This window comes from Ipomoea nil, unplaced genomic scaffold (genome assembly GCF_001879475.1).
Source record: "Ipomoea nil cultivar Tokyo-kokei standard unplaced genomic scaffold, Asagao_1.1 scaffold0980, whole genome shotgun sequence".
Taxonomy (NCBI): Eukaryota; Viridiplantae; Streptophyta; class Magnoliopsida; order Solanales; family Convolvulaceae; genus Ipomoea; species Ipomoea nil.
In genome coordinates this window covers 544,028-555,270 of record NW_017617408.1, presented here as the reverse complement: position 1 = coordinate 555,270, position 11,243 = coordinate 544,028, and the positions used below count along the sequence as shown (strand labels likewise).

General features: G+C 42.8%; 1 protein-coding gene across 1 annotated transcript; it reads left to right on the top strand.

Moving 5' to 3' along the window:
- Window positions 1-9,835: 9,835 nt before the first annotated feature.
- LOC109179754 lies at window positions 9,836-10,873 on the top strand. Its single transcript, XM_019329250.1, has one exon. It carries the CDS (start codon window positions 9,836-9,838, stop codon window positions 10,871-10,873), a length of 1,038 nt encoding a protein of 345 aa, XP_019184795.1.
- Window positions 10,874-11,243: the final 370 nt, after the last annotated feature.

Here is an 11,243-nt window from a genome sequence, read left to right as displayed (position 1 = left end):
GATGAGTCTTGTGTGTTCTTCGGAACTACGTTTGGTTTACCCGTTTGATAAGCATGCTAGTTCGGTGTTTAAATGCTAGCGTGTGTGTTGTTTGTCTTATCCTATTGTGGATGATGACTTGTGTCAATCATCGTTGTTGTCGGATTGTAATCCATTCCTTGTTGAGTATGGTTTCATATCTTCGTTGTGATCCGTTGATTGATTCCTGTGATGATGTTGTGTGTGTGGCTGTACCTGGATTGCACGATTAATGGTATGGGACATTAGTCATCAAGGTATGGCAGTGGTCCTCGTGGTAGCCATGACGTGATTATGGAGTTTGTGACCTGTGTGTCGGGTTCACGTATTTCTTGGGAGGCATGTGTTGTCATGTGTGTGATCGGTACCCTCGTGTACTATGAATTAGTGGTTTTGTTGGTGGTTTGTCGGCGGATGGGGACGACGGTCTTCGGAGGGAAAAGGTTGGACTTGGTGTACAGGGGTCCTGAAGGTAAAGGTTGGAACTAGACATAAGGTTGGGGGTAGCCATAAGGTTGGAACTGGGCATAAGGATGGCATATCAATTAGTGATGGGTGATGTCACGAAGGCATGTGTTGCCATTGTTGTGTATTTCTCTATTTGTGACATGTGTTGTCACAAAGGCATGTGTTGCCAATGTGTGAGTCCTTATTCTCTTGATTTATGCATGTCGGGTGATATTCTACTGTGTGATGGTAGAATACGCCTTGAGCCGTTCTTATGAGTCGTTATTGCTTCTTGTGGTCTTGGGATGTGTTCCCTTGTCTTTGTTGTGAGTGTATTGAGTCTTGTGATTGACTTCTATTCTGGCTTTGAACTTATATATACTATATCCTGTTTCGCAAACGATTTTGTATATATATATCCTATCTATGTATGATATTTCACATGTATTGGTGGGTTACCAGCATCATTCGCTGACCGGGCGTCGTCCCATATATTTATGTGTTTCTTTCAGGTGCTGAGTAGAGGCGAGCGCGGTCTAGAGACAGATAGTATAGATCCCTCAGTCCTGTAGTATGTTTTGGCCTGTGTGCCCTTTGATAGACTTTAGACTTATTGTTGTTGACCTTGTTCTTGGATAGACAGATTATGTTGATGTGGTTTACGCCTGTGCGTTCACCGTTGTGTGGACATGGCATAACACTCTACGTTTTCCATCTATTTCATGTTTAAGTCTTCCGCTGTGTATGCTTTTATGGTTAGAATTATCTGCATGTTTAAGGTTTAAATTGGTATGGAAATCGGGGGTGTTACAGATGGTATCAGAGCCTAGGTTTGAGCCTAGGATGATAGAGTCTATACTTCTATGTGGCTAAGTGTGGTTTGAGACCTTAAAGTGACCATAAGAATCTAAGTGTTTAGGCTTAGGATTCTTAGGACGCGTTGTGAGCTGTGTGTTGTCTATAGCTGTTTACTTGCTTGTTGTTTTGTTGGTAACAGTGTTGTTGTTGTAGAAGCTTCGCGATGCCTCCTCGTCAGCGTGCACGTACACCAGAGACCCCGACGAACGAACAACTTGCCTAGAATCTACATCAGCTCACGCAGACTATGCAGACCCTCAGTGAGGCGTTGTTGCACAACAACCATCCTGTGCCACCTCCGCAGCCGGCCGGACAGAGAGATTTAGGGCGTCTGGTATCGGGCCATCGACCTCCGACGTTCGCGGGCGAAGAGGATCCCGTTGTCCTAGAGGAATGGTTGAGGACGTTTGACAAGATCTTTTCGGTTGTTGGTTGTCCAGAGGAGCGGAGAGTAGAGCTTGCAACGTTCTAATTCAGCCACGAGGCCGACTTGTGGTGGGTGCACGAGGGCCCAGCTTGCCTCGAGGAGCCTGGCTTTGATTGGACTGCTCTGAAGGATCGGATGCGTGAACTATTCTACCCAGCGCATGTTAGAGCTGCAATGTATGAGGAATTTCTACATCTTCAACAAGGTTCTTCATCGGTGGTTGAGTACCATAAGAGGTTTCTAGAGCTTGCACGGTTCGCCCGGATGCTCGTTCCTACCGAGCTCGCCAAAGTTGAGAATTTTGTAGCTGGCTTGAACTACGAAGCACGTAAGGCCTTAATAGCGAGTAGGCCGAGCTCTTTGAAGGAAGCATATCTGAGTGATGCAGATTTGTATCGTGTTCAGCAGCTACAGCGTGGATCTTTTTAGCTTGCAAGAAAGAGGACCGAGAGTGGAGGCTCTTCCAACTTCAAGAAGCCACGGCCGATCTTCCAAGCCAAGAATGCATCATCTCCAACCCAAGGACCAAATCGAGTTGAGCCCGGGAGTCAAGTCAAGAAGTTTGCATGCCATAGATGTGGGAAAGAGCACGCGGGCAAGGATTGCAATGGTCATGCATTCCGGTGCTATCGTTGTGGAGACCGAGGACATAAGATCGCCGAATGCCCTCAGCAAGCCAATCAAAGGGCATTGTCGCCATCAACGAGACCCAGTGGAGCAGCAGGAGGTAGCTCGAGCCGTGGAGCAGCCGGGACTAGGCCGTTGGGGAGAGTCTTCGTGATGGGACGATCGCAGGCGGAGACCGAGGGCTTGGTGGAGGAGGAGATAGCAGGTAATCCTTTTCCTAGCCTACCCTTGTCTTTAGAACGCATCTCGTTCCTTGTTATTTTTGTGCGTTGCCTTGTTACTTTTGTTTCCCGTTTGAGTTGTCTTGTTTTCTTTGTTGTGATTTCCCTTGATGCGTGATTCTTTTAGTCTTAGGGGTAAGCCTTTCGTAGAGTTAATTGTTTACCTCTAAAATGAGTTGTGCTTGTGTTAATTCTCTAACCTTGCATATGTTTACGTGTAATCTATCCGTCTTGGAGAGTCACCTAAATTCATCCAAGTGTTCTTTGAATTTGGAATAGAAAAATCCAATCCTTTCTTGTGAAGCCTTAAAACACAAGTAACTTTTTAATTGCAAGCCTTGAGTTTCAAACCCAAGTGTGCCATTTGCCAACCCAACCCTTTAACCACTTAAACTAATTATATTTCTTACAACCTATCCAATTTTAATTCTATCTAACCCATAATTTCTCACTTTACCCAAAATTGCCAAATTAAATTATCTTCTTTCCCCAATTTTTCCCCCAAATCCCAAAACCCTTATTTCTTTCCCTCCCTTCCCCTACCCGTGAGACAGCCGAGAACACCCCCTGCCACCCGTCACCACCTTCCCGTCGCCGACCTGTCGCCGCCGCCGTCCGCCAGAGCCGCCGTCGATCGGAGCCATCGTGTCGCCACCGGTCTGCTTCGTCGAAGCCGTGCAGCGAGAGAGAGAGAGCAGCGAGAGTGAAGAAGAGAAGAAGGAAAGAGGAGGAGAGAATTAGTCTTTTTGTTGAGCTTTGGATCACCTTTCAATCATGCCTAGGAGGTCAAGTTTGGCAAGGAAAGCGGAATGGGTGGATGCCCATTATCTCATTCTTGAAGTTAAAGCTTTTGACCCGGAATCCTTTCCTAGCTCTTTGTTGGATATGCTTAGATATCAAGGTTTGTTAGATGGGTTTCTCGCCATAAGGGCCGAGACATACCCAAGCTTGGTTAAAGAGTTTTACTGTTGCATGATTGTGACAAAAGAAGGGGGAAAACTTGAAATCACCTCTAATGTGAGAGGCGTGAAAGTGGTTCTGTCTGAAAAGAGGCTAACTCAGCTCTTAAGTTTGACCACTACGGGAGTCTCTCTGTACAGTGGTAATTCTTGGATTAGTACGGATACATGGGGTACCGGGACTATTTGAGTTATTTGTTAGGCCGAATGAGTGTTTTCACTCAAGCTTCAAGACCGGAGAAGAAGTGGTTGTCTGCCGAGCAAAGAATCTTGGTAATGCTTGTGTCAGATTGTTTGTTGCCCAATAGCAACAAAAGTCGGTTGTTAGGAAAGTTAGAGTGCACCTTTGCTTTTTGTTTGAAGAACATGGTAAATTTTAATCTGCCTGCCCTGATGTTGCAACACATGGTCTTTTTCCGTGACCACAACCGGAAGAGCCTACCTTACGATATGGTGTTGAGTTGGATTTTTGTTAAGTGGAAGGGTGTGTACCGAAGGCTGTAGGTAAGTTGGTGTTGGATGCCATAAACCTGCGGAGTTGGATTTTGTACCAGTTGGATGATGGTGATTACATCACTCTTGAAGAAGTTGCCAAGAAGACCCCTGAAGAAAGAGACGAGTTGGCGGTCGAGCTCGAGATCCCGGTTGGGAAGTTGAACCTTGCAGTCCAGAGTTTGAGAGGTGATGTGGGGGATGATGAAGAAAGGGACCAAGAGGAAGAAGCGGAGGCGGGAGAAGCTGCCGAGGAGGAGGAGAGTGATCCGGAGAGTGAAGAAAACCGAAGGAGAAGAGAAGCCCGAACCAAGAGAGAGCACGATGCTATGACGCACGAGGAACGTGTGATCACCTTGCTTCGTCAACAAAACCAGATGATCGAAGAAGGCTTCGCTTTTATGAAGACGCAGTTTGTTGCCGTCCATCAGAGGTTAGATCAGATTGAGGCCTATTCGAGCTGAAGAGGTGATGATGACGAGTCGGAGGAAGGCACCGACGAATCGGAGAGCGTGTCGTTCTAGCGCGGTGTTGTGGTAACCCCGTCTTTCCTTTCTTAGCTTGCTGTTATCCTTCAAGTTGTTGTTACCGTTGCTAGTTGCTTGTTGTTTACCTTGTGTGCTCGTTTTTGCTTGCTCGTTGGGTTGAGTAGTTAGCTTTGTGGCTTGTGCTAGGAGCTAGTTGTTTAGATCTTGGGTGTTGAATAGAAGTTGGTGGTTGTGTTTGGTTTAGAGTTCGATATGCTCAATGTCTCCGTTGATTATTTCTTTCAATCTTTGCAATGACATGACCACTTACTTGCTTTCGATATCTTTTGAATCCTTTAAGTTTTGACCAAAGATGATGTTTTTGACACTCTTGTCACATTGTTGTTTCGTTCCATCGTGTGTTTTAATTCGTCGTACCCAAGCATCGGGGACGAAGCTTCTTTTAAGGGGGAGAGGATGTGACACCTCGTAATCCAAATTCAATTAAGGGATTAATTAAGTAATTAATCCTAATCCAATTGATAATTTAATTCCTTAAATTCCTGAAAATTCAATAGTTGGGGACTAGTAATTGACTAGTAAACCCAAAGTCAAGTGTTGTACCTAAAGCTTTGTGAATAGTTCCCTTGTTCCCTTACACCTCTTCATTTTAGAAAGGGTAATTTGGACATTTCCTTTCATGATTGTATTCTAAGTTAACCTAGGAGACATCTCTCATTTCTATCCTAACACTTTCAAAGCAAAAAGTTCTCTCTTCTCTCTAAAAACCTTGCTAGCTTTCTCTCCAAGCCAAGTTTAGACCTTCCAAGATCTTCAAAGTTTGTCTCCAAGATTCCACATTTCCTACTCTTGAGCATCTAGGAGGGTAAGATCTATGTTTCTTTTGTGTTTTTAGTGTCTTCTAAGTTGTCTTTTCTTAAAGATAGAATCTTTATGATCTTTTGGTGTGTTCTTGAAGTGGGTGTGGAAGGTGGACCTTGTTAGGAGCTTTGAGAAGTTTTAAGTGAAGGTTTTTGTCTACAAGAGGTAACCCATGCTCTACAAAATCTATTTTTCTTATCTATATGATGATTTATTGGATTCTACATGTGATTTTGCTATGAAATGTGAGTGTTGATGCATTGTCTTGTGAAAATGCATATCTAGAGCTTGTTATTATGGTTCTTGTATGCCATTGCTTGGCTATTCCTTTGATTCAAGTCATTTTGTTGTATTTGGTGAGATTTGGCATGTTTTGGACTTGAATTTGAGCTTGGTGTTGAAAATCACCGAAGGGATAATTTGTGGTACAGAGGTGTACCCGCGGGCGGAACGGCGGGTAGGCGTCCACCCGCCGCCCCACCCGCGGGGTACGAGTGGTGTGGGACGTTGGTTCCCGCGGGCGGAACCACGGGTGGGGGTCCACTCGTGGCCCCACCCGCGGGTACATATATGGTGTTGTTCGGGAATTTGTTCCCCCTGATTCTTTTGACTTCCCGATGTTCTTTTGTGGAACTATTTGAGTGTCTTCTTGATGTTTTGTATGTCTAGAACTATATGGTAGGAATCCATGTAGGTTTGGTGTCTTGAATCGTGCTAAGTGTTCAACATTGTGATTCGTTGAACTGTCATGAGTCTTGTGTGTTCTTCGGAACTATGTTTGGTTTACCCATTTGATAAGCATGCTAGTTCGATGTTTAAATGCTAGCGTGTGTGTTGTTTGTCTTATCCTATTGTGGATGATGACTTGTGTCAATCATAGTTGTTGTCGGATTGTAATCCATTCCTTGTTGAGTATGGTTTCTGATAAACATTATTTTTTATGTTATTTTAAATAATCTTTTTATAGTTAAGTTGCAAATAATTGATTAATTCTTATCTATTTTTATTTATTATTGCTATAATTAGTTTTTAGTAATGTTATTCAATTTTAGGTTGTTTTTATTAAATTTGTCTATTATTTGAATTCTGTCAGTCCAATAATTCTTTGATCCTAATTTAAAATAATAATATTAATTTTAGTAGTACATGATCAGCAGGAGTTTAATAAATGTAGATTAGTTATATTTGGTCTATAATAAGATTATTATTATTATTATTATTATTATTATTATTATTATTATTATTATTATTATTATTATTATTATTATTATTATTATTATTGTTTTCCTCCTAGTCCATCGTAAGAAGCGAACGAAGAGAGGGTCAGCGATGATCGTGAATCAGAGCCGGAAGAAATGGTCAGTTTGCGAAGCTAGTACGAAGGTTGGAGAAATCTATGGCGGAAAGAAGGAGAAATTGATGGGGCGGAGCAATATAAAAAGAGAGCAATCAAAGGGAGATAATCATCAATTCACCCAGAACCAATTTCCGGCGGCCGTTCCTACGGCTTCCAGACGGCGGAGACAGGTTCAATTTGGTGCAAGCAGCGTGATTAATCTTTCTCATTGGCAACATAAAATTGGCTTGGCGGTGGAGGTTTTTTTTACGGCGGCGGCCATCTCTTTTGGTAGCAATTTGTTTCTTGGTTAGTATCTCGCCTTTTGCAATTTATTAGGCAACAAGTTGAATACAACAATTCTTAACTATTCTCCTGAGTATTGTTTATTGTTAATTTATTGGGTGACTTTGTGGAGAACACGGTTGAGTGAGCTAATCCCTGTCAAATTGTTTATGCATTCCTTATGCTTTACAAGTTTAATTGCTATTTAATTTCGTAATTTATTTACTTAGCTTCCTGAACTTTAATTTAATTATTCGCACTTGTAGTTGATTCATGTTTCTAGATTTTTATCATTCCGTTATCTATTAAGTTGCCTGTGATTTCCTTTTGTTCCTAAGTTTTTAATATTTATGTTCTTGCGTACTTTTAATTTATTTATTCTGCGATTCAGACTTTTTGTTAAACTCTTTAAGTTTATTCCATTCAATTATTTTCTTGTTATTAAATTGCACCGTATCAATTCTCTGAGGGATCGACCCTTGCTAAAAGCACGCTATAACTACAACCGACTCGTGCACTTGCGAGGACATTTAAAATTGTCTAACAGTTTCATATCTTCGTTGTGATCCGTTGATTGATCCCTGTGATGGTGTTGGGGTGTGTGTGGTTGTACCTGGATTGCACGATTAATGTTATGAGACATTAGTCACCAAGGTACGGCAATGGTCCTCGTGGTGGCCATGACGTGATTATGGAGTTTGTGACCTGTGTGTCGGGTTCACGTATTTCTTGGGAGGTATGTGTTGCCAAGGCATGTGTTGCCATGTGTGTGATCGGTACCCTCGTGTACTATGAATTGGTGGTTTTGTTGGCGGTTTGTCGGCGGATGGGGACGACGATCCTCGGAGGGAAAAGGTTGGACTTGGTGTACAGGGGTCTTGGAGGTAAAGGTTGGAACTAGACATAAGGTTGGGGGTAGCCATAAGGTTGGAACCGGGCATAAGGAAGGCATATCAATTAGTGATGGGTGATGTAACGAAGGCATGTGTTGCCATTGTTGTGTATTTCTCTATTTGTGACATGTGTTGTCACAAAGGCATGTGTTGCCAAGGCATGTGTTGCCAATGTGTGAGTCCTTATTCTCTTGATTTATGCATGTCGGGTGATATTCTACTGTGTGATGGTAGAATACGCCTTGAGCCGTTCTTATGAGTCGTTATTGCTTCTTGTGGTCTTGGGATGTGTTCCCTTGTCTTTGTTGTGAGTGTATTGAGTCTTGTGATTGACTTCTATTTTGGCTTTGAACTTATATATACTATATCTCATTTCGCAAACGATTTTGTATATATATATATATATATATCCTATCTATGTATGATATTTCACATGTATTGGTGGGTTACAGCATCATTCGCTGACCGGGCGTCGTCCCATATATTTATGTGTTTCTTTCAGGTGCTGAGTAGGCGAGCGCGGTCTAGAGACAGATAGTATCGATCCCTCAGTCATGTAGTATGTTTTGGCCTGTGTGCCCTTTGATAGACTTTAGACTTATTGTTGTTGACCTTGTTCTTGGATAGACAGATTATGTTGATGTGGTTTACGCCTGTGCGTTCACCGTTGTGTGGACGTGGCATAACACTCTACGTTTTCCATCTATTTCATGTTTAAGTCTTCCGTTATGTATGCTTTTATGGTTAGAATTATCTGCATGTTTAAGGTTTAAATTGGTATGAAAATCGGGGGTGTTACAGAAAGACTTTCAATGGGGACTTCCAGCGTCGCATTGAGAGTTGCAGGAGGATGTTGGATTTTTAACGTGGTCGGCGAGATGAGGATAGTATAGCTAAGTATGGTCATACGGAGAGGGAGATGCTTCATTTTCTAGAACAACAATACTCTTTTTGGAAACAACGAGCGAAGGAACACTGGTATAAAGGCGGGGACTGCAATAGCAAGTTTTTCCATAACTCGGTGAAATCGCAGAGGAATAGGAATAGAATTTTGAAACTGAGGGATGAGGCTGGGAACTTGGTGGACACAAGGATATTGGCCAAGTCATGAAGGATTATTTCCAGAATTTGTTTGCATCTGAGCAGGGGGATATGGCCGAGGTTATAGCAAGTATCACTGCCAGGGTAACATCTCAGGAAAACACAAGGTTACTTCGACCAGTGAGTATGGATGAATGTCGTAAAGCCGTTTTCCAAATGCATCCGGACAAGTCGCCGGGGCCGGATGGCTTAGGCCCGGGGTTTTTCCAATTTTATTGGGATATTGTGGGCGAGCCGGTAACGATTTTCTGTAGAAACTTCATTCAAACCTCTTCTCTCCCATCTAAGGCAAATGAAACTTACATATTTTTTATCCTAAAAAAGCCAGTGCCGGATACGATGAAAGACTTGAGACCAATTGCACTATGTAATGTGGTCTACAAAATTGCTGCAAAAGTTTGTGCAAACAGGCTCAAACCACTTCTAGAGGGGATTATATCGCATGCTCAAAGTGCGTTTGTACCCGGGAGGCTAATCAGGGATAATATAATGTTAGCCTACGAGGCTCACCATTATCAACGCCGGAAAACTCAAGGTAAAGAGGGGGTGGTTGCATTGAAGGTGGACATGAGCAAGGCCTACGATCGGGTAGAATGGACTTTCCTTGAGGCTGTAATGAGTAAAATGGGTTTTGATAGAAAGTGGATTAATATTCTAATGGAGATGGTTCGATCAGTGAATTATCATATTCTATATGAACAACAACAGTTGGGCCCTATTCAACCGGGACGCGGGTTATGCTAGCAGGGAGATCCGCTGTCACCTTACCTATTTCTGTTAGTTGCGGAGGGGCTGAGTGTTATGATTGATAAGTATATGAATATGGGGCGTTTGCATGGCATCCGTGTAGCTCGGGGAGCTCCACCAATATCTCACTTATTGTTCGCGGATGATTGTTTTCTGTTTCTCCGGGCAAACTCTGAGGAAACGCAGTGTATGAAATATGTGTTGGATACTTATTCTACAGCTTCAGGCCAATGCATAAATTATGAAAAGTCCATGGTATGCTTTAGTGCAAATGTTACTTTAACAGCCCGTAATGCAGTAACTCACATTCTTGGAGTAACGGAAGGGGACACGGCTGGTAAATATTTAGGTCTCCCGTCGCTAGTGGGGAGAAGAAAGACACAAATTTTGGGGTTTTTGAAAGACAGAATCCTAACAAAGGTGCGAAGTTGGAATGCTAAGTTCCTCTCTCGAGTTGGGCGAGCGGTGCTGTTGAAAAACGTCATCCAAGCAATGCCTAGCTATGCGATGATGGTTTTTCTGCTGCCCGAAGGTTTGTGTAGGAATATTGAAGTTCTAATGAACGAATACTGGTGGACTGGCACAGTGGGTAATGGAAAGTGCCTGAGATGGAGGTCTTGGAATGGTCTGTCACGCCCAAAGGGTGTAGGAAGATTGGGTTTCCGGTCTTTGAGGGAAATGAATCTGGCATTATTGGGCAAGCAAGCATGGAGGTTAGTCAAGAATCCTATGTATTTGGTTGCTCAAATTTACAAAGCCCGCTATTATCCAAACAGCTCCTACTTTGATGCACCAGCAGGAAGTAACTCATCCTTTATTTGGAGGGGTTTACTAGAGGTTCAGAATGTCCTGCGAGAAGGATGTAGGCGGAGTATTAGCAATGGAATAGAGACGGTGATCGGAAGGCATGCTTGGCTGCCTTCGATTGATGAACCCTACATCACAACACCAGTGTGTGAAGCGGTTTTTGAATTGTGTGTGGCCACGTTGTTTAATGAACAAGGAACGGGTTGGAATGTCGATCGTGTTCGGAATATTTTTTATGCCCAGGATGCCAATTTAATTTTGAATATTCCAATTTCTGTCCGAAAGCCACAGGACTCGTGGTACTAGGTTTAAGAGCCGAAAGGGGACTACACTGTTAAGTCATGCTACCGGCATTTAAAAGGTGAGGTTCACGATGCCAGACCTTGGACTCGAATTTGGAATCTTGATGTACCCCCGAAAGTCAAGCATTTCTGTTGGCAACTAGCTTCTTCCTATATGCCAACTAGAGATTCCCTCCAAACAAAAAATATTCATTGCAATTTAATTTGTCATATGTGCAGGTCGGAACCTGAAAGTGCTTACCACATTTTTGTCCGATGTACAGAAGTTGCTAATGTTTAGAGGCAAATTGGACTGCCAGCATCGGGTGTGGATTATGGTAATGTCATCGATTGGTTTTTTGCATTTATTAATAATTTGAATGGGGAAACTTTAA

Bases quoted from the DNA above. Each gene is read 5' to 3' on its own strand.
- LOC109179754 (XM_019329250.1), top strand. From the start codon at position 9,836: ATGGGGCGTTTGCATGGCATCCGTGTAGCTCGGGGAGCTCCACCAATA.